Here is a 24,453-nt window from a genome sequence, read left to right on the forward strand (position 1 = left end):
TAAATTGGGGAGAAAATGGGAAAAATTTGAAAATAAATAAACAAATAATAATGTCTGATATTGTTTTAAATGTATATTTTTGATGCTTCAACTGGTGAGCAGTATTTTTATTCAATTTTTATTCAGTTTTAAACTGTGCTGTGTTAAGGTTAAACAGGCTGCATGTATCAGGTTCTCTGAAGTTCCATCCTGTAGTCAGGAGATTTATGCGTTTATATCCTTGCAGAGCAGCAGCCAAAAATAAGTCTGTGATCGTCCCTTTATTATTGGTGTGATAGATCCGCTTATACATTTATACATTAACTATGTGTGTTAAATCCTCCGTCAGTGTATGATATATTGATGTAGTGTGGGGTATAAAAGGTGTAAATACAGAAGACACAGTAGCTGCTGTTGCCAAGTTCTCTGATGCAGTTGTCTGTCAGAGCCAGAAAGTGTAGTGTGTAGTGGATGCCAGGTCTGAGCTTTAGCTTCCTGAGCGGAAGATTTGTAGGTTTACAGCCCACCACTGTCTGAGATTGTGATGACTGTGAGGAATAGATAATTACTGGTATTGTGGTTTCTTCCGAAGTGGGGATATCTTGGAGCTCTGAGAATTGTAGACAGGGATTATAGTCTAGTCTCTGTCTTGATGATTGTTAAAGGAGAATGAGAGATTTTAGGAGGATTAGGCTTATGTTTCTAGTCCATCTTTGTCTTTATTCATGAATATTTCCATGAGTAATTAATTATGTCCATGAACTGGATTTAGTTTATGTAATGTTTAAGTAATTTTATACATATACAAAAAAATCTATTAATATTTTTTCTGTTAATCTGTTACTTTCTTCGGATGCAGTCTGACAGTCAAGAAAGTAGAATGTAAGGGGCTCTGAGTGGTCCAGCGGCCTAAGCGCTGCCACTATTATCAGGAAATTGCTGGTTCGACCACAATAACCTTGCTCTCTCTGGGTGGGTAGATGGCGCTCTCTTCCCACATCACTCCAAAGTGATCAGTACAAGGCGTCTGTGAGCTGATGTATCAGAACCGAGTCGTTGTGCTTTCCTCCGAGTACGCTGTGATGCTATTCAGCAATGCTGCATCAGCAGCAGTTTGAGAAGAAGTGGTGGCTAACCTCACATGTGTCAGAGGAGGCATGGGCTAGTCTTCACCCTACTGGTGTGTTGGGGCATCACTAGTGATAGGGGGAGTCCTAATGAGTGTGTTGGGTAATTGGGGAGAAAATGAAAATTAGGGAGGAAAAAAAGAGAAAGTAGACTGTAAATAAGAGCGGACTGTACACTACCGTAAACTTTCTTTGTGATGTTTTTAAAGACAAAAAATAAAGAAGAAGGTACTGTATTGTTTGGAAAAATGAGCTTTAGGATGGAGACGAGTCCATTTGACTGCTCAAACCCTGCCCAGATTTATTAGGGGCAAGCCTTCCGCCTGCCTCTATGTGACTGAATTTGACATTTATCAGAAACAAAAAGAGCACGATTACAACACTGACAGCTTAATCAACTGCAACTTCTATACCTGGCAACCCAGATGGTGGAATGGGACTGGGGGAATCACAGGGTTATCACAGAGATTAAATTAGGAAATACTGGATAAAAATAGGATAAAAGTTAATTATATAGTTTTTGTCATAAACTGTTGAAATGTTTTTAAAGGGATGATATGTGATGAGATCTGATTTTCACACAAGTACTCACAACTACTCCTTTAAAACAACCCCCTAAATCTCTCTGAAACTGGAGTACACGCTTTTTGTTTTTTTGCTCGTTTTTTTACTTTCTGTGTGGCCTCCGCCTACCCCTCCCCTCTTTTCACTCTGCTTTCCCCAGCTCTCCCCCTCCCTCTCACTCCTATTCGATCCTCCCCTCGTCCATTCTGCTCTCCCTGACAACTCATTCCTCTTTCTCCCTCTTTCCCCTTCCCCTCTCTTTTTCCCCTCTATCTCTCTCTTCCCTGCGCTTGCTTTTCTCCTTCTCCGTCTCCTTTTCCTTGCCGTGCACTGCTCTTGTGTCCAGCGCCGTCTCTCTGGTTGGACCCGTCAGGCTCGGATCTCTGCCCCCTCCCTCCTTCCCTCCCTCCCTCCCTCCTTTTCCCTAACCCCCCCCTCCCCATCCCCATGGTGGTTAGCCGGCTTGGGCCCCCGGGCCTGGAAGCTAGGGAGGCATTAGGGCCGGCGGGTCCGGCCTGGAACGCTGTGTGGGCAGCCTACACCACTGTCTTCATCCCACTCAGCAGCAGCCTGTACTCCAGCAAGGCCCTGCACTTTTTCCTCTGGGTGAGTGAATGATGGAGGAGGAGCAGGGGGGGTGTACTGTATGTGGAGTATTGTGTTTTGGTAGTGAAGGGGGGGGGGGGGGGGGGGGTGCTGTATTGGGTTGAATTTGGGAACAATTTATTGTCAGCAGTATTTTTAGAGAATGCTCTTAGCAAAATGAGTGCTGTATATAGTACTGAAACACTAGTATTCGACTTGTATAAGTAGTGAAACTGTTTTTAATGCTACAATATAAAAAACATTATGGAAAAATTAACTCCTTTGAGTTGCTTTACCAAAGAACCCCAGAAGAGCCATTGTTTTGAAAGAACAGTTCTCACTGCCAAGTTATGCTAAGTTTCCTTTCTGAAAATCAGACTCCAGGTTCCTGACTGGTTAAAGTTTACCAGTATGAAGTTACTGTGTGAGGTCTCCTTTGATATAATATTAACATAAGCAGAACCAGGCAGTGCAGCTATATTAGCTATAAAAATAGTTGTTTATCACATAATTTATGTAGTGGTGGACAGTTAAACAAAGTAAATGTTGTTTGATACTAGGGGTGGGCAATATTATATCGTATACAATATATCGTGACACAGAAATATCATGATATTAAAAATCCATATCGTGATAATAGGGCTGTTCTGTCTTAAAATTAGTCTAGTATTTACGTGAAGCTTTGGGTTTATTTATTGTATAATTGTTTTATTTTGCAGTTTATATGCATGCACTAAATATTCTGCAATATGTTTTGCTGCATTATATTATTTTATGCTATATTATTTATTTTGCCACATTATGAGTATTCTGTTATACTATTGTACTATATTCCTGAAATGAATGAATTATTTTAGTTTTCCTATATCGCCAAGTATATCGTTATCGCAAAAATACCCTGAAATATCGTGATATTATTTTAGAGCCATATTGCCCACCCCTATTTGATACTGTACTTAAGTCATTTTAAAATGCATCTTTACTGAGGTATTTTTAGTTTTCTATTTTAGTGGCCTTTTTCTTAACACTACATTTTAATGTTTTACTTCATTCCGGTCTTTTTCTTTAAGTTATTCTTAGGCCTGTCATGATAATTAAATTATTGACCTATCGTACAATAAATGGACATTACCTTAATAGTAATTGATAATCATGATATTGTCTATTGTGTTAATTTGTATGTTTGTTCATATTTATAACAGTGAACAGTATTTTAGACAGTCATGCAATGCCAGACCAATGCTTTAGTAATTGTGACTCCATATACACAGTGTGGACTGCAGTAGGTGAAGAAAAAAATATATTGTGTTTCTCAATCTATGATTTTTTTTTTTCATCTTAAAAGAGTATTAATTTTTTGTTATGCTATAATGTTATCATTATATCAGTGATATTTAACGGTCTTATAGTTATGGGACGATATATGTCATCCTGACAAGTCTAGTAATTTCCTTTTGGATTTTTCCTGCATAAGAATGTAACACATCAAAATGAAAGAAGCATTAAGCAAGCAGTCTAATTGGGGTACCACGCATACTTTGTTTTGAACTTGTTTTGACCTGTTTGACACAGCTTGTGGTTCAGTGTCAGTGCAAACGTTTAGTGAATATATAGATGGAATATAGGAAACTTATTTTGGGACCTGTATTTAAAGCATTTTTGTTAACCATAAACTTATACTTGCTGTAAAAGTTGTAAATAAACCATAAGCAGCTTAAATGTCAAAAAAAAAGTTTTCACTTGATTCTAACTATGTGAAAATGTTTGCCTTCAATGTTTTGTGTTTATGATCATTTTAACTGACATCAGTGTCAGCCTAATTAATGACAGTCTATTAAAAGAGTGGTAAACCAAAAGTGGCGCTAGAGTCTTTTCACCTAAAAGAATCATGAGCTGCATATGAAAGAGTCTTGTTACAGAAACAATAATAGGACTTAAGAATCATAATAAGTCATAGGAACTTTACTTTAGGTTACAAGCCAGATCGGATTTGGCTATCTTGATGGTTCAGATTTACAAATGTAAGTGATCTGTATCTGTGTAATGTGAACAAATCTGTTCCTGAAACGCTTCACATGCGCACATTGATACATGTATAAACGTTGCCTTCTTCATCAACAACAAAAAACGTCATATTTGAGAGATGACTCGTAGCTTTATAAGGGAAAGAAATGCGTTAGCAGCTCATATGTGGAGCATCTTCTGCTGGAGTGGAGAAACAGCAAATAGCTGGTCTGAATTCATGCTCAGGTCGAGGAGGAGAAAAAAGACCAGGCGGTTTGCTTTTGCTGTTTTTGCAGCTATAGCTGCACAGCTGCACCAAGAGATGTGTGGGTACAAGATAGAAGCACTTAGCGCAAGCATAAAAGCAAAAAGACGCATGAATGCCATATGAATTTGACTGTTCACATTCGAGTTGCATGTCCATGGATCGGATACGTATTTGATTTAGGACCACATATGAAAGTGACTCAAATATGATTTGAAAAAATCTGATTTGGCACATTCACACAGCCATGAAAAAATCTGATCTGAGCCACATTGAGCAAAATGTGGTAATGTGAGCGTAGGCTTAGATACTTAAATACATTTTAAGACAAATACTTGTGTACTTTTCTCAAGTAAAGGTCAAACGTTTGTAAGGACTTGTACTTTTGCTAGAGTAAAATGTTTAGGAAAACCTTGGATATTTTTACTTTTAACTTAAGTTTGTGTACTTAATTAAAATTAAATATACAGTAAAAGATACTACTAATGTGTTTATTGCACTTGTATAAAGTTGCTTTGTAAGAATACTGGTGTTCATTGTCATGGTCAGGTTACTTTAAAATAGCAGACATTCTGCAGCTTTAGGGTCACCTAAGGTTAGCATGTTGAAGATTAACCAGCATAAAGCTAATTATAAGCCAGACTAAGCTGTTGCACTATAGTTAATGATCATTCTTAAGTGGAGTTGAGGCATTGGTTGGACTTTAGCAAACCTTCAACCAAGTATGTCCACAGTTGAAGCTTTCTTCTGCTGCACTCTTCCAGCTTCTGACACATTGCCTGCTGCTCTGAGTGTTTAGTCTAGGCTAAATACACCTCTCAAATATTTACATGCCATGTTTTGCAGCCTGAAGTACTTTTTCATTCAAGTACGACCAGCACTCAAGAAGAAAAAAAAAAACACTAACTAGAGCCAGTGTTGCTTCAGCCCCGATGCTCTGTGTCAGGTGATGTCATTGTCTGTCAGGTGATGTCATTGTCTGCCATGCCGTGTCACTTTAACTCTGTTGTTGGATCGCTCTGCCTGCATCTGTACTGGCTGCACTGTTGCATGCACTGCCCACCCCCCCTCTCTCGCTTTTTCTTTATAAAAGAGGATTTACCCTCTCCCTGGCCCACCACACAAACACACAGCCTGACACTTTGGACCATGCTTCATTCCAGCTACAAAAGCCCCCCACTCCCCTTTTGCTCTCATAGCGTTTCTCCTCTCCCAGGGTCTTATTCAAATGAGGAGTTCACTATTGAAAGGAATGGACTTTAGTATGCATTTGCACACGAGTGCCAGACCTACTTTTTTTTTTTTGTATAACCAGTGTAGCTAAAATATTAATCACTTTTTGTAGGCCTGTCATAATAATTACAGTATCATATTATTGTGCAGTATATGGACATAACCTAAATCATATTTGCTGACCTTAATATTACCCCTTTTGTTTACCTGGTAAGAAGAGCCCATTAAATGAGCTGGTATGTCGACTTTAAAAAAAAAAAAAAAAACGAACCCATGGAAACATGTGCGTCACAGACCCTTTAAAAGCTGTGTAAAGTTCCTACAGTAGTTTCTCTGGCCTTCATTTTAACTCATGAAGTCCCTAAGTGACATATGTACTGAACATCCTGAGAGCATTACTACAGGAATGTGTGAATGTGTGTCCGTTCATCTGACCTTATTTACAAAATGTAATTGTACTAATAAGTTAGTACTCTGTTCTAACCATTTTAATAATCAAATGCTTTCATAAAATGTTATAAGTTCCATGGAACCAGTTCTGACCTAATTTATAGAATAAAATGTTTAATTACAAGGTATACAATTGTTGCACCATTTATGTTGCAACATAACGTTATACAGCTATGAAGGTGCACGAGCAGGTCATTTACGGGAACAGCAATGTTATTTTATCTTTTTTTCTGTTATTGTTGGTGTAAAGGTGGGTTTTTGCACTGTGGAGTGTCATGTGCGTGTGTAACCAGCAGGGGGTGTATGCGTGTTGAGCATGAAGATCTGACGGTTGACTGTTGTCAGGGTTTTATTCAGTCAGTAGTGCACCAATATAGGAATACCCCAGAAATGTACCTCAACACACCTCACTTCCAGACCAGTATGCCCATCAGTGTAGATATATTTGTAAACTCTGTTGCTATTTTAAAAGCACAGACGGAAGATGTGAAAATAGACAGGGTATAAGATAGCAATGAGCCTTGTGGCGTTCCTTGTGCAGGGTGTACAATAGGGCCCTTAAACTTTGTATGTTCCAATTCCAGTGTCAAAAGATTAATAATTATCAATCCATTGCTCTTAAAAGTGACACATTCCATAGCATATCTTAAAAATTCCTATTTTCTTTATTCACAGAACAATGCTGTCACACAAAAACAATCTGATAATTGTTTTTTGTATTGATTAAAAATTTCATGATCAGAAGGTCAAGAGAAATTATGAAAAATGTCTTTTTTTTTTACATTGATGTTTGCCATAAAAAAATACAAAGTTATGACTGCCTCTTATATTTGAATACTGTCTGCACAATAAAAAAGTCTATTGTTTCTGCATTGTTATTGCTTTATGGGCATGTGCAATAGCAGGACATGCAGGTTCACATGAGGCAAAGTAAATATAACGCATTGAACTATAACTTTTTGCTGCCTGATACAAAAGGAATATTTGCACTGTTCTCATTTTCTATAAGATACAGTATCTACCAGTGGCAGATTAAATCTATCCAGTATTATTATTTCAGTGATTTAACTTCACTAAAATTACAATGCATAGGAGAGACAAAACTACATTTAATGTAAAAATATTGATAAATCCACTACAATTCCCACAATACCATGCAAATCCTCTTTTTTCTCTGCTGGCTTATAGTTTAAGGTTTTTAGGTTACCAGAAGCTGTGACATTTGTAATGTAACAGTTTGATAAAAGTACATGTACCATAACAGTTTTTTTAAAGATCACTGAAATGCATGATTCTGTTCTTGTGTCTCCACAGTTAAAGCAGATGAAGGAGCTAGAGCAAGAGAAGGACACACTCCTGGCTGGGCTTGATGTGGTGGACAGAGCCAGAGAATGGTACCAGAGCCAGATCCACAGTGTCACTGAGAGACAGAGGCTGGTTGGACAGAGCAGCCACTGCACTGTGAGTACAGTTCATGCATAATATAAATAAACTTAAAAACATGTCTGAAAAAAGCACTGGCAGAGTCTGTTTCTTGTGACTAGGGCCGTACCTAATGATCATTATTTTTTTGTGGTTAATTTAATAATCCATGTATCTATTATTATAAACAATAATAATACAAATAAACAAGTATGCAATATATTTCAGTATTTTTAAAATAATTTTCTCTTAAAAACGTAATATGCACATCAATACCTCTGTGTTTAGGGCTGCAATGTTTAGTCAACATAATCTACAATATCAGTGTTTCTGTTTCAGTGTTACTCACTGACTTATCGATAAATCCTACAAGTAATTGTCAGATTATTCGACTGCCCAAATAATCATTAGTTGCAGCCCAGGCAGGTAGCCTCAGTTTTATATCACAGCAACCCTTTACTTGAAATGAAATATTAATATTTTTACTTAAATTATAACTTTGAATTACACACAGCATACATCTATAACTTTGACTTCACTAGAAAACTAGAAACTCTAAATATATGCTTTTATATTTTCTTCTGTTTCAGGATTTTATGACAGAATCCAGTCAAAGTCGTCTGAATGTCCTTCTTCCTAAACTACAGGAAGTCAACCGCTGCCTTAATGATCTCATATCCTGCTCTGGAATGGTTGGTCTATTACGTCTTTATGTCAGACACTCTCTGATTGTGTTCAGAAAATATTAGATTTTGGTCAGACTAACAACAGACAGTTTGACGAATGAGTTTGGAATTAAAGTAATCATGATCGCAGTCAAGTGACTGGTTTCCTCCTGAATGGGTGAATGAAGATGTTACTCATAAGGAAGAAATTTCTGGCTCATTTCACAGGAGGAAGGTATACCTGTATAAAAATGAAATCTCTAATTTAATACTAACTTAACAATACAAAAATGTTTTAACATCTTATATAGTTTGTCAAGATTTTTAATACCAAAAAAGTCAGTTCCTCTCAGTTTTTAACTTCAGTGGTATTTAATTTTATTTAGCTTTTTTTTCTTTGGTAGTACTTCTGAGCACTATGGCTTGGTATTGCAATTAAAATTCTCAGCTCTATTAACAATAAAATATACATGCTCTATCTTTCTCTTTTTTCACCCAGTCATTTCCTTCACCAAGTACACAGCCCACTTCCATCTCCCCAAACGTCCCGACAGTCCCAGCTCCTCCACAGGCCATCCAGAGACTGAAGGACCAAAACCGCCTTCTCACTCAGGTATAACTCATAAAAAATGTTGGGAACATAAAAATAATTATAATTCAGTACCACATGTTTCTATTCTATCATTGTATTTGTAGACTCACCATAATAGTTTAGGACAACATGGGTACAGTATTTTCAGACAACCCTCTTCAGACATTTTGTTTAAAATACAGTGACATGCAAAAGTGTGGGTCAAATTGTCAATTGTACAGTTAAAATCAAGTAAAATAAGAACTAACTTTCAAAAGATACATTTTTAAACTATTATAAGCAAGGTTATATTTTATTTTAATCTCTTACAGTTGCAAGAAAGAATTGGTCCAAAGCATTTGGCAAGTATTATAGCTTCTTGGTAGTCTGTTGTGTTTAGGCTAGGTATTTAGATGTGATGTTTTGTTTCAGAATTTCCTAGTATTTAATTCAATCCATCATTTCCTCTACAAGTGAAATGTTAATGCTAGGGGTGTCCCAATTAAACTTTTTTTTCTGCTGATAATGAGTCCCGATCCAATGCAGCAAAAAAGAAACACATTGAAGTTGTTCTTTAATGTGCAAAGTTAAGCTGAGCTTTAATAGAGGAAATAAACGCTAGTGTAGCTGCCTATATTGTCTATTTTTCTTTCTTGAAATTTCACATTGAAAAGGTGATTTCTTCTCTGATTTTGCTATTTATAGGTATATGTTTGATTAAAATAAGCATTGTTCTTTTATTCTATAAACTACGCACAACATTTGTTCCAAATTCTATCAAAAAAGAGCATTTATTTGCATAAAATGAAAAATGCCTGAAATAACAAAAAGATGCAGAACTTTCAGACCTCAAATAATGCAAAGAAAAGTTCATATTCATAAAGTTTTAAGAATTCAGAAATCAATATTTGGTGGAATAACCCACAGTTTTCTTGCCAAGTATCTTGGCATGTTCTCCTCCATCAGTCTTACACACTGCTTTTGGATAACTTTATACCACTCCTGGGGCAAAAATTCAAGCAGTTCAGCTTGGTTTGATGGCTTGTGATCATCCATCTTCCTCTTGAATATATTCCACAGGTTTTCAATTTGGTAAAATCAAGGAAAAACATAATAATAAGGTGGTCTCTTAATTTTTTACAGTGCTGATAATACCCTAATACCCTGCTAAATTTGTACTAGTAAACAAATAAAAAGTAATGTGAATATTGGGTAGCTGAAAAACAAAAAATGTGTGCCACAGTAAACATCATTAAGTAAGTGAGTAACGCATTGTGCTTTAAATGTGGATGTGATTTTTGAGCATCTGGCTAAAATAGTTTGCATGGACAATTTTAGCCAGATGCTGCCGCTCGCCATCATTACCATCACAGTGGGGGTAATTGGTCTTGTAAGGTCTTTCAGTATGTATTCCTCTTACACACATGAGACCTGTGGAACAAGAAATGTTACATTTCATAACAGAACATCCTTGTTTAATGTTGTTTCTTAAACTAACTGAAAACTCACATGGTCTTCAGTGAGCATTTCAATTAAACATGTCTGTCTCACTGTCTGTCTCTCTTCTGTCTCAGGAGGTGACAGAGAAGAGCGAGCGTATTACCCAGCTGGAGCAGGAGAAATCAGCTCTAATTAAGCAGCTGTTTGAGGCACGAGCTCGGAGTGCTCATGACAACAGTGCCCTCGACTCCACCTTCATATGAGAAGGACAAGAGCAACCACGTCACAACCACAGTGCAATCGACTGTGATTTTACTATGACCACTCCCTTTTACTGTGAACTGATGAGATTCTTCATACATGCTGCAGCTGAGTTAAGTGTGTTTGAAAAAGAACTCTTCCTGAGCAAGACTAAGACTGTAGAAGAATTTGCGCCACTGAAAATGGAAAATGGAACTTGGGTCCCTGCGGTAATGGAACTTGTGTATCTGTTCTTCAGTCAACCATTTAATCAGTGAATAATCATCTTGCTCCCTTTAAGCTGCTGGTCCTGAACAAGTAACATTTGGAGTTCTGAGCTCATCACCTGAACAGCTAAACCATGCTATGATAAAGGACGGCTTGGATCACACATCAAAATCTATCCCAAAAATATAATTTTTCATGAAAAACAGAAACCCAACACTCCACAACTAAATGTTGCTGTTTACAGAATAGAGAACCCTCTCTATTTAACATAGAACATAAATGGTCTATGGATTTATTGTGCATTGGCTGTGTAAATAGTATTTGCTCGATCTCTTTACCCACTCCTTATGCCATGCAAATATACGAATCCTCAAACCACTCTTAATAGATAGGGATCCTTAAACTGAAAGTGATTTCACTACAGTCATTCTATATTCTTGACTGTTCATTCCTTAAAAAAATACCTGGAACATGCATTGCAGTATTATCTACATAACATTTCCATCTCTCACACTCCAGCTAATCAGTTCAACGCATTGCATTGCTGCATGTTCAACAACTGGACTGTTTTTACATCTTTTGACACACTTTGAGGTGTTTTATCTCAAAGCTGTGACTAAGCTATTTCATTTTGGGTTTGTAGTGTGATTTATTTCATAAATGACTGTAATGTCATTTGCATGTACTGTACATTTGGAGAAAGATGGACAAGGATTTGCTTGAATCTGATCCTTTTTTAAGGAGTCCAGCTCTGAAAGTAACAAATTTGATCTTTTGTGCATGGTTTCTTAAATAGGTGCTAGCCATCAATAGCTTTATTCAATGACTGTGTATAAGCATGGGCACTGTTTTTTTTTTCGATCCTTTCCATTTTTTTTAAAACAAAAAGGTCATTCATGCCACTGTGTTGTTGAATTTGCACAGTAGAGGCCAAAGGTGTCTCACCTACTTATTTGAAAGACCTACCCTCTTCTCCCAGACCAAGCATCTCAGACCGCCGTTATTGAGTTTACAGTTCAGCCTAAAGGATTTTTCCACTGGACAACTAGTTTGTCCCCTAAGCTTTTTAACGTGAAAAGTGAAGCTTGTGTATTTCATTATGAAACAATTTACATTTGCTTCAAATTACAGTACTACAGAATCCAGCATGTGTAATCACAATAGAATGATCTGGCTGGCTAATAAATCAATAATTAGATCACATTGGTCATTTTACACTAATGTCACATGATCAATAACATTATATTTAACTACTCTACACATCATACTGCATCCAGGCAGCAGTATGATGGCACCACAGATTTCCTTAAAGCTAGACCTGTGGCGGCTTCACTTTTGAGAGACATTAAACTGTCCATGTTTTTCTACATTCATTGTTTTAACTTAAATCTAGCAGCTGAATCCGATGGTAATAGTATAAATTTGGATAGATTTGACGTTGATCTCACACATGGTATGTACATTGATGTAAGAAAAAAAATGCTTTTCTTTACGTTTACATTTAAGACTGAGGAAGAACTAATGGCCTCAAGATGGTGGCCATATGAACCGAGAGCAGAGGAGGTGAAGGCTTGGGGCCGGGCTGAAGAGAAGAGACTTTGAGAAGTGGAAGAGACTTTGGTAATGAACTGAGTGTTTAAAGTGATTCTGATAATCATCCCAAGGTGATAAATCACAGTTGCAGTTACTCTGTTAGCCTTCTTTCATGATGTGCAGCACACTAGAAGCATGTTTGCCGAAAAATTGACATTGGAAATTACCTCTGCACGGAATTTAGAGACTCCTTGGGTTGGATGGGCCCAAAATGATCCCTTGCTGAACGTAATCCTTGGTGAATTTTATTTGTAACAACAGGACATTGCAGAGCTTTATTTTTCACTTGGGCTGATCATGTAATATGAAATATGCTTGTGTGGTGTCTGAGAGTGTTACAAATTGTAATTAATCACTATATACCATGGCGAATAAACACTAAATGCGGTTTCCATCTGTTTTTGACACAGGAAATGCTTTCTTTTATCTGTTTGGCTAAAAATGGTGAAAAGTATTATCTTAATAGGTGAAATGAAACAATATACATACACTACCACACTGACATACCAAAAGTCATGGGACAAGGGATATGAGTTGCCTATCTGGTCACATGGACAGGCTATTCAAACAAATTGAGACCAGTCATCATCTTAGGTCAGGTCGACCTTAAGTATGTACAACACCCACTCGTAATTGGTGGAATGAACAGCGGGTGATGAGGTGTTTGTTTAGGACATTGAGATGAGACTTTTATTCAAATATGTGAATATAGGTTTAGGGTTCTTGTCCAATAACTCTTATTAGTGTAGAATGGTGTGCTTGTACAGACGGGGAATCAAATCTCAAATTTAGTCCACCACACGGGAAGGTGGTGATGTTATCCACTATGCAACACAAACTGCCAGTAAATGTGAAGGATTCATGCTCTTTATTGTGGGACTGTTGTGTCTAAGAGGTTGTTTACATTTTTCTTTTAACAAATGTTTGATGTAAAACGCTGATCTGAAAACAGTTTAATACAAACCATCCCCAGTTTGACCAGTGTTCTAGTTCTTGTATGAGCAGTGAAGATTTTTCATCCTGTTTTATTCTGAATCTAGCCTTTTTACAGGACATACCACATTCATGCTTTGGTCACTGAGATTTTTTGAGACATGCTGAAGCTTTTTAAGCTGTGTAGCAGCTGAGGTTTAACTGAACCAGCTCTGCTAGCTAAGCTGCTTTGCTGCAGCACAGATCGCTGTAGTGTAGTTACGGCTGGCAACCTCGGTGGGTGGACACATACTGACACATACTCCGGGACGGCCTGCACATTTAAAATAGGAACGTACTGCTGAAGCCCTGCGGACAAGAGCTGCCAGTGCTTTCACTCAACATGTTTCCTTAATATCTGATGATACATAATGATCATTTTATCATTTACTACTGAAAATTAGTTACATAGTGGTCCATTAAGGTAGTAAACTAAGTGTGTGGATATAGACAGATGTGTCTATCTATGTGTGTGTGTTGTCAGGTGAACTTAGCCAGGGATGCTGTAGGAGATGACGAAGCGAGTGTCTTCGCTGTGGGTGCTTCGACAAGTCTCCTCAGCAGATCCTTACACTCTGCAGAAACACAGAGAAACACTCAGTTACAGTGTGAGAGAGAGAGATAGAATGAGATAGTGAGAGAGAAAGAGAGATAGAGAGGTGTGCTTGTGCTTCTATAATCTGTTCTACACTAAGCTACTATGTGTAAACTCTTTAACTTCTCTACACTATAACTTCTCCAAAATGCTCATTAATGGTGAACACTCACGGCAGGACAGGCGGGCAGGTATGCGGAGCGTCTTCCTGATGATCTGTGTGGAGTTGGTGAAAGGGCGCTTTCCACACAGCAGACATCCCAAGTTGCAAAAGTTGATTTCAGGGAGGTAGGACCCCTGGGTAAAAAACTCAGGGGAAGTGTACTGAGTTGTTCCTTTAAAATAAAACAGAGACAGTGAATGAGCATAAGGGAACATTTCTGAACAGATTCTGTATGAATTCAGTAATGAAAGATTGTACAAAGAAGATAAAGCTTCTCCACAGTTCTGCCAGTTTCTACTGCAAATCCATACCATCAAACTGAGTGTAGGAGTCTTCTAAAAGGCAGCCACAGCCGAAGTCCACAAAGCGCAGGAGTGGTACTTCAGCGCCCGTCTGAACCAAGAGGACGCTCCATAACCAGCACCAGCTCATGCTGCAGCTCGAACCAGTCCAGCAGCTCCACTGAAAAGCTGGCGGTTCCCTCAGGAACGGACTGGTCTCGGCCCACCATCTGCATGAGAACCACTTCCAGTGGAAAGTTCTTCAGTTTTCCATTAATACAAAACATAAAAGAGAACACAGCATTACCCACTACTCCTCTAGAGACCATCAGAAACAGAGACTGACCTCTACCCTGCAGCTCCACCTTGTGGGTGGACTGTTAAAGAGACTGTAGCTTATGATGAATCTGTTAATGCACAGTTTGTGTTAGATTGAGTGTGTGTTTATGCTCACCTCAGCAGTGCGCTTCACTGTGTCGATGGGGATGTAATTAACAGCGATCTGCAGGATAGAGAGAAATTGGGCAACGTTATTTAGTATTACTGTGTAGTCATAACCTTTGCCTTCCTAGTGTTAAGCAGTGCAGCCACTGATGTTTATTAATATTTGTGTATTTAGAGGCAGTGGGTTTTCACTGTGTGTGTGTGTGTGTGTGTGTGTGTGTGTGTGTGTTATTTACAGGCAGCATGTCCTCCTGTCGGAACCCTGCTACCACTGTGCCGAATCCCCCTTCTCCGAGAGGGTTCACCTCTATGAACGTCTGCTTCAGACCCCCTACAGATGGAGGACAGACAGGGTTAACTGACCAACCCGCGGTCGATGTGAATTTGTGTGTGTACTCTTAATGTCCGGCTGCACTCCTCTGTCATCAAACACACTCATTGTGGACTCACCACGCTCCTCTTCCTCGTCCCTCTCCACTCTCCTCCTCTTCACACTCTGGGAGTCTCCGCTGCTGCTCTTCCTGCTGTTCAGTACAACTAAAAAAAAGGATTCAGTACAACTGTAAGGAGCTAAATAAATCAGCTAAATTTAAACACACTAAAGCACCTAAAATCAGTGATTAAAGAACGTCTACATACTGAATTTCTCTCTTTCCTGCAGATCGCTGTTAAATACATCCATATTACATATAAATATGTAATATATGATGTATTACATATAAATACATCATAAGCTACAGTTTCTTTAACAGTTCACCCACAAGGTGGAGCTGCAGGGTAGAGGTCAGTCTCTGTTTCTGATGGTCTCTAGAGGAGTAGTGGGTAATGCTGTGTTCTCTTTTATGTTTTGTACTAATGTAAAACTACAGAAATTTCCACTGGAAGTGGTTCTCATGCAGATGGTGGGCCGAGACCAGTCCGTTCCTGAGGAAACCTCCAGCTTTTCAGTGGAGCTGCTGGACTGGTTTGAGCTGCAGCATGAGCTGGTGCTGGTAATGGAGCGTCCATTACCCTGCTCCGACCTCTTCGACTACATCGAGGAGAGGGGATGCCTGCAGGAGCAGGAAGCAATAATAAACAAATAATAAACAAAACGGAACTTTAGTTGGAGTCCTGGGGTAATTTTCTCTTTAATATATCCTCTTTGATTTTATTCCCGTCCGGAACGAACATATACGTGTTTTTCTCTTGTCCTCTGAGAACATCACAGGCTGAACTACCTACTGTTTTTCACTGAACTCCGTGGTCCTCCAGTAATTTTAGTCCTCTCCGGGCACACATCTCTGAGTTTAATAAAAAAAGATATTTGTCCCCTGCCACGCACGTAATTACACTTTGAGGGCGCGTTCCACAGAGATACGCGTAAACACAACAGTGAGTGAAAATGGAGGAGCTACTGAACGCGACCGATGTAACGTGACCCTCGCTCTGTGATCTCCTACAGGATCCCTGGGTAAGGTCACCTGACAACACACACACATATACACACATTAGTCCTTTTTTTGCTTTGTGAATTATAAATATGAATGATACACAGTAATTATAAATATTTGTGAAAATAAATGTCAACTAATGTAAAATTGGAATATTTTGTGCAGAATTCTATTCACATTTAGCTACGCTCTGAATGATTTTGCAACTGAAATCTGTGAATTTAATTTAATTTAATTTAATTTAAAAGTACCAGGAATTGTGTTTTAGATCAATGTAAAATTAAGCATTTATGTTGCATAATTGGAGGAATTGTTTTATTAAAAGCTGCTTTATCTAATTTAAGGGGGTTTATACAGTATATCTGCATTTACTGTCACATTGTTTTAGCCCACAGTTTTGTTTTGTTGTTATCTCCTCCTTAATAAATTAAAAGTACTAGGAATTGTTTTTGATGATGCATTTTTGTTGCATTATAGATAGAATGGGTAGTTAAAAGGTTCTTTAGGAAACCAATGTAGTTCTCCTATATCATGGTTTTAAAAGAATCTGTGTTGGTATCTTGATTTTTGAGAGTGTGCATCAGCTGTCATGGGGGACGATTTAAGTAGATCCAGGACTCACCATGTATTTGTTAATAAGACCCTTGGGAAGGTTAAGTCAGGACTTGACATAATTGGCCTGCCTAGTGTTTGGAAGAAGAAATGTGACTCCTCCGTCAGATCAGTGAAGGTCTCTAAAGCTCACTTGAGAAAAGGTGTATACTGTATATGTTCAGTTATAAGCATTAGATCGTCATAGATGGTCGTTTACAAAGCACCAAAAATGTTTGTAAAAAAAAAAAAAAGTTTGAGCGAATAAATGAACAGGGTCTCTTTTTTACCACCATTCAATACAGTCATAATATAAAAAAATGATTTGAACATTTGCAATATATGCCCTTTCTTACAGTATCACAGTATATCCGCATATACTGAATCCTAACCGCTAAAAAGAGAAAGAACATGTTGGCTTTCTAAATTCTTTTAACAAGCTAAAATTACTAACTAGTCAATTAGGATCATGGGGCTTAAGCACCAGATTTTTCTAAACATCTGCTTTTGCGATGGATTAATGTTAGTTGAGTTTTACCGTCTACACAGTAAATATATGCAGCAATATAATGAGGTTGATAAAAAGTTAAGATAGCAAATCACGTGCACTTAAATCACAACATTTGATTAACAATATGTAATGTTAAAGAGACCAAAGTATACTTTAAATGTAAAGCATCGTTCTGTTTATACACACAGTAAAAATTAAAATTTTACTTTGAGGGGATCTCAAACTTTCATGTTTTGAAGAAAACCACCACCTGTTTTGCTAACTAGAAATCTTGAGTTTCATGTTTATAAAAACTTCAAATAATAAATCTCACTTACAGTTTTTCTCCATTGGTTTGGCTCATTTCTTGAAACTGAGATGACATTCTCAAAATAACATGGACAAATTCCCAAACTAACTTGCAGTTTCTCATAACAGAATGGCATTTCTCATTGCTTTCATCACATTTCAAATTCTTTGTACATGTCTCAAGCACTTAGTACATCTTTGCAAATGGTTATGTACAAGTAGCCTACACTTAACACAATCATCCTACATTTAGTACATTTTCCAAAAGAATGCATCTTGTTGATCTATCCCAATTGGTTAGTTCTCAGTGTAATGGTTGTTCTCTTCAAAACATGTCAGCACAATTTCATCATATAAGTCATCATCTGCAGAATAGTCTGCTCAATTCTCAAAATGAATTAAGAAATTGTAATACAATACAGAACACATATTTTGGAACATTTCATAAATTCATTACAATCAGGTGAGTAGGTAACAGGTGAAAGCAGGTTTTGACGAAAATGAGTGTCCCACATTACTGGTGACCAATCCATCAGTTTGTTGTCTATTATTTTGAATGCTGGCATTGCTCTATATACAGTGGATATAAAAAGTCTACACACCCCTGTTCAAATGCCAGGTTTTTGTGTTGTAAAAAAATTAAAGCAAGACAAATAATTTCATAACTATCACGCCGCCTCGTTCTCCTTCCACACTACCGGACTCCATTTCCCAGATTCCCGTTGATTATGACACCAACAGTATCCGTTCTACTTCACCCAATCACATTTCGCTCCGACGCTCTGATTCACCTGTGTTCTGAGTTAGTTCCGGTTCATACCCATCTAGCTCCGGTATTTAAGTCCGCAGTATGTAAACAAACACCGCGAGGTATTGTTAACTGATGTTGCATACTAAGCGTTCTCCTATCGTTTCTCGTTTTGGCTTTATGGTTACGACTCTCTTTTTGGATTATTGGTTTATGTCTTTTGTCTTGCCCTTATTGGATTTATTGCATGGTTGGACTGATACTCGGCTACGAACTCGGACTGTACTTTCGACTACGTCTTTGGTTTTCGGTGAGATCTTTGTTTGCCTGGCTTTACTGTTTTTTGTTATACTGCCTGTTAATAAACCTGTTTGCTTATTTTACTCGGCTTGCGTCACTCCTCACTACCTGGCGTTACAATAACTTTTTTCACATTTAATGTGACCTATAACCTGTACAATGCAATTGAAAAACAAACATAAATCTTTACAGCGAAAAAATATAAAACAAAAAACTTAAAATCACCTGGTTAAATACATATAACTAATACTTTGTTGCAACATCTTTTGCATTTATTACAGCACTCAGTCTTTTTGGGTAAGAACCTATCAGCGTGACACATCTTGATGTGGCAAAATTTGCCCACTCTTCTTTGCATAACTGCTCAAAATCTGACAAAATGTGAGGGCATCTCCTGTGCCCAGCCCTCTTCAGATTACCCCACAGATGTTCAATGGGATTCAGGTCTGGATTCAGGCTGGGCCATTCCAAAGCCTTAATCTTATACCGCTGAAGCCATTCTTTTGTTGATTTAGATGTGTCCTTTGTGTCATTGTTGTGCTGAAAGATGAAGTTCCTTTTCATCTTCAGTTTTCTACCAGAGGCCGAAGGTTTTTGCCAATACTGACTGGTATTTGGAACTGTTCAAAATTCCGTCCACCCTGAATAAAGCCCCAGTTCCAGCTGAAGAAAAACAGCCCCAAAGTATGATGCTGCCACCACCATGCTTCACTGTAGGTATGCTGTTCTTTTGGTGACGAGCAGTGTTGCTTTTGCGCCTAATATACCTTTTGGAATTATGTCCAAAACGTTTAACCTTGGTTTCATTAAACCATAACACATTTTCCCACATGCGTTTGGTAGATATCAGATGAATTTTTGGAAAATTAAGTAGAGCTTAGATGTTTTCTGGATGTTTGTTTTGCACAGACATATGAAGAAGTCGGCAGATTGTTGTCACATGTACTACACAGCCAGTACTTGCCAGAAATTCTTGCAGCTCCTTCAGTGCTGCTGTCGGCTTCTTGGCAGCCTCCTTGACCAATTTTCTTCTTGTCATCATCAATTTTTGTCAAATGTCTTGGTAATGTCTTGTTGTGCCATGTTTTCTCCACTTGATGATGACAGTCTTCAAAGTGTTCCATGGTATATTTAATGACTTTTGTAGCCTTCACTTGACTGATATCTATGAATAATGAGATACAGTTGTGGTCAAAAGTTTACATACACTTGTAAAAAAACATAATGTTATGGCTGTCTTGAGTTTTCAATAAGTTCTACAACTCTTATTTTTCTGTGATAGAGTGATCGGAACACATACATGTTTGTCACAAAAAACAGTCATAAAATTTGGTTCTTTCATAAATTTATTATGGGTCTGCTGAAAATGTCACCAAATCTGCTGGGTCAAAAATATACATACAGCAACAAAATTTGTCAATTTTGGTGATGTAGCGAGTTGTGTCAATCAAATTAGCTTCATGTCATGGCCTCTTCACTTCTTGTAAGTGATTCTGATTGACTACAGCTGTTGACTTCTCATGAGCCCATTTAAATAGGGCTCATTTGACCCAGTGATTAGACTCAGCTACAAAAGCTACAATGGGAAAGTCAAAGGAACTCAGTGTGGATCTGAAAAAGCGAATTATTGACTTGAACAAGTCAGGGAAGTCACTTGGAGCCATTTCAAAGCAGCTACAGGTCCCAAGAGCAACTGTGCAGACAATTATACGCAAGTATAAAGTGCATGGAACAGTTGTGTCACTGCCACGATCAGGAAGAAAACGCAAGCTATCACATGCTGCCGAGAGGAGATTGGTCAGGATGGTCAAGAGTCAACCAAGAATCACCAAGAAGCAGGTCTGCAAGGATTTGGAAGCTGATGGAACACAGGTGTCAGTCTCCACAGTCAAGCGTGTTTTACATCGCCATGGACTGAGAGGCTGCCGTGCAAGAAAGAAGCCCTTGCTCCAGAAAAGGCACCTTAAGACTCGGCTGAAGTTTGCTGCTGATCACATGGACAAAGATAAAACCTTCTGGAGGAAAGTTCTCTGGTCAGACGAAACAAAAATTGAGCTGTTTGGCCACAACACCCAGCAATATGTTTGGAGGAGAAAAGGTGAGGCCTTTAATCCCAGGAACACCATGCCTACTGTCAAGCATGGTGGTGGTAGTATTATGCTCTGGGGATGTTTTGCTGCCAGTGGAACTGGTTCTTTGCAGAAAGTAAATGGGATAATGAAGAAGGAGGATTACCTCCAAATTCTGCAGGAAAACTTAAAACCATCAGCCCGAAGGTTGGGTCTTGGGCGCAGTTGGGTGTTCCAACAAGACAATGACCCAAAACACACATCAAAAGTGGTAAAGGAATGGCTAAACCAGGCTAGAATTAAGGTTTTAGAATGGCCTTCCAAAAGTCCTGACTTAAACCCCATTGAGAACATGTGGACAGTGCTAAAGAAACGGGTTCATGCAAGAAAACCATCACATTTAGCTGAACTGCACCAATTCTGTCAAGAAGAGTGGTCAAACATTCGACCTGAAGCTTGCCAGGAGCTTGTGGATGGCTACCAAAAGCGCCTAGTTGCCGTGAAAATGGCCAAGGGACATGTAACCAAATACTAATGTTGCTGTATGTATATTTTTGACCCAGCAGATTTGGTGACATTTTCAGCAGACCCATAATAAATTTATGAAAGAACCAAATTTTATGACTGTTTTTTGTGACAAACATGTATGTGTTCCGATCACTCTATCACAGAAAAATAAGAGTTGTAGAACTTATTGAAAACTCAAGACAGCCATAACATTATGTTTTTTTACAAGTGTAAACTTTTGACCACAACTGTACCTCTGATGCTCTGGCATCTCTTTGTGGACCATGGCTTGTGCTGAAAGATGTGGCTACAAAAATATCAGGACAAGCCTACTAGAACAGTTATTTGGAGTTGATCAGAGGCACTTTAATTGTTGACAGGTGTGTGCTGACTCCAATTTAAAGTGAGTTTGAAGGTTATTGGTTAAATTTGAACACAGCAACACCCCTAGTTATAAAAGGGTGTGCACACTTATGCAACCTCAATATCTCAGTTGTTTATTTTTACTTCACCTCCCTGAAAGATTTCTGTTTTTTTTTTTAAATTGTATTGTACAGGTTATAGGTCACATTATAGGTAGAAATTATTTGTCTTATTGTAATTTTTTTACATCACAAAAACCTACCATTTGAACAGGGGTGTGTAGACTTTTACTATCCACTGTATACATCTTGGCCTGGTGCTAGTTCTTTGATGCTAGTCCTGTGATTATATAACGATGATATAGTCCTGTGATGATATAATGATTATATAGTCCTGTGGCGATCAGTGTAGAGGATGGCTCAGGCATTCTTCCCACAGTGCATTGCTAAAGAACATATCAGATGCAATGTTGATGAGAATTTATGGCCAAACAGACTGCAGCGGATGGATGACCAGGAAGGTGATGGAGAGAGGGGAGTGACACAGATTAGTCAGAATGTTACTGTATTGCATTTGTGATGCTTGACTATTTTTTTACCTACTGTAATGTATTTTGTTTTGTTTTTGCAGGTTTTTGTAATTTGTATACATAGTATATTTGATACATTTTCCTTAGTATTTTCTTTTCTTTCTACCTACAGGAATGTGTAAAAATGTACTTGTAAATAAAAATAGTTACAATTTCCTCAGCAGATTGAGTGCAGTGTGTGTGGTGTGAACATTGTATTCCTTTAGCTAGACCTCTGCCATAAAGACAAAACATCTAAGCATTTTGACTTGCAGTACTTACACAATGCCAAAGGGACAATGCATTTTGGGGGCACTGATGATTTGTGTGAGAAAGGAAATTAGTTTTGACACGTGGGTAAACTGTTTTTGGAGCGATATGAGCAGTGATGAGGATCCATGTAGTTTTGCTGCACCGTCCAGTTTATTTTGACAGATGGACAAAATTAATGAAAATGTGCCAGAGCAATTGAGAAGGATCTATGCCATTTTTATGGTACTGACTATTTATATGGGAGAGGGACTTCATTTTGAAGCAAGAATGAACGTTTTGGGAGACATATGACATTTTGCTGGTTATCTGAAGTGTTGTGAAGAACTGTAAGTCTGTTTGGCCAATTTACCTTTTAGTTATAGGAATGTCATCTCAGTTTCAAGAAATGAGCCAAACCAATTGAGAAAAACTGTAAAAAGTAATGTGTATGGTAAGTTCTGCTGACTACCCTTTAAGATCAACTAAAAATTCATGTTGTATGTGCAACACTATATTTTTGTTCATTTATATGTAACTGAGAACCAGAAATAGATGAATACTATATATATATATATATATATATATATATATATATATATATATATATATATATATATATATATATATATATATATAAATGTGACCAGCTGGACCCAGTCAGCATATTGTCACACTGAGCAACACAAAACACAGCAACTTGCTCTTATAGCCTTCAACACTGAGACCTGGCAGTTAACTATTATATAACACAAACATGTATATATTAAAATCCCAAGAGAAGCTGCCTGTGGAATGAATGATTACACCCTTCTGATAAGTAAGAGGTGGGAGGACACGCCTAATATGTCTGATAAACTTTAAACATGAAACTACACTGACTGGCTCAAAGAATGAGGTCAGCTGACTGAATACCTGAATATACTGAATATAGACCAGATTATTCCATCCATGGATTTTTTCTTCCCTGATGACACAAGCATATTCCAAGATGATAATGTCAGGATTCATGGGGCTGGAATTGTGAAAGAGTGATTCAGGGAGCATGAGATCCCCATTTTCACACATGGCTTGAGAGAGTTCACCACAGAGTCCAGACCTTAACCTCATTGAGAATCTTTGGGATGTGCTGGAGAAGACTTTGTGCAGCGGTCAGACTCTACCATCGTCAATGCTGCAAGATCTTGGTGATAAATTCATTTATTAATGCAACACTGGATTAAAATAAATAAATCTTGTGACATTGCAAAGCTTATTGAAACAGTGCCACAGTAAATGCTTGCTGCAGTCAAAGCTAAAGGCGGTTCAACAAAATATTAGAGTGTGGGTTTTTTTTAGTGCTGACTTTTTTTTGGCCAAGGAGTGTATTATGTTAGTTGAGGCAATTAGTTTGCAATAGTTCACATTAAAGTAGAACATTTTTATTTATTTTTTTATTTTTTTTACAGTACACTTATATTAACTTAAAATGATGCTATAAGTATAGTCCTTCAAATCTGCACAACCCTATATTTTTGTGTGAATGTGAATATTTCATTATACATGTATAATTGTGATGCCTGTCTTTTCAGAACGCTGTGTTGTTCTATAATTACTGTAATGAATCTGTTTCTCTGCATGCTTTATTATCCTCCTTTATTCTGAACTGTCTGATCCCTGATTTTATTCTGTGATCTCTACTCCCACAAAGCAGGCATCTGCCCCCTCCAGCCACACTTTTACTGTCCTCATAATGGATGATGGAGTTTTACATATGTAAGAATCACAAAGAAAGCTGGTCTGACTGCCCAATATGTGGAGAAGGGATTTGGTTTGGTTGGTTGTATGCATCACAAATGCTAGTGTGTACATTATCTGAGGAAAAGTGTACAGTCTTTTGGTTTGCGTGGTTAAAATTTCCCAAAAGTAAGAAAAGCCCCCTTTGCGTGCAGCATTTGAAGATTGCATAAAGCAGCACAGAGATAATTTATGTTTTGTTTGGCATTGCCTGAGAAGGTACACAGAC

The 24,453-nt window shown here is 37.9% G+C and overlaps 2 protein-coding genes across 3 annotated transcripts in view; one reads left to right on the top strand and one right to left on the bottom strand.

Annotated features, from left to right (window-relative positions):
• sapcd2 (suppressor APC domain containing 2) overlaps positions 1–12,760 on the top strand; it is a 28,679-nt gene extending 15,919 nt beyond the window's left edge. The window contains exons 3-6 of one of the 2 annotated variants that reach the window (XM_022667769.2): positions 7,522–7,668; positions 8,220–8,321; positions 8,794–8,907; positions 9,198–10,433. In XM_022667769.2, coding sequence (XP_022523490.2) covers positions 7,522–7,668; positions 8,220–8,321; positions 8,794–8,907; positions 9,198–9,251 — 417 coding nt within the window. In that variant the 3' untranslated portion in view covers positions 9,252–10,433. The other variant, XM_007254017.4, reaches the window with a different exon arrangement.
• A 1,008-nt stretch (positions 12,761–13,768) lies between these two features.
• LOC111191809 (serine/threonine-protein kinase pim-2-like) lies at positions 13,769–14,927 on the bottom strand. Its single transcript, XM_022667827.2, has 3 exons — positions 14,408–14,927; positions 14,107–14,268; positions 13,769–13,913 (listed from the first exon to the last, which is right to left on the bottom strand). The coding sequence occupies exons 1-3, from the start codon at positions 14,526–14,528 to the stop codon at positions 13,819–13,821; spliced, it is 378 nt and encodes a 125-aa protein (XP_022523548.2). The 5' UTR covers positions 14,529–14,927; the 3' UTR covers positions 13,769–13,818.
• Between the last annotated feature and the right edge of the window lie 9,526 nt (positions 14,928–24,453).

Source organism: Astyanax mexicanus, chromosome 1 (assembly GCF_023375975.1).
Source record: "Astyanax mexicanus isolate ESR-SI-001 chromosome 1, AstMex3_surface, whole genome shotgun sequence".
NCBI lineage: Eukaryota > Metazoa > Chordata > Actinopteri > Characiformes > Acestrorhamphidae > Astyanax > Astyanax mexicanus.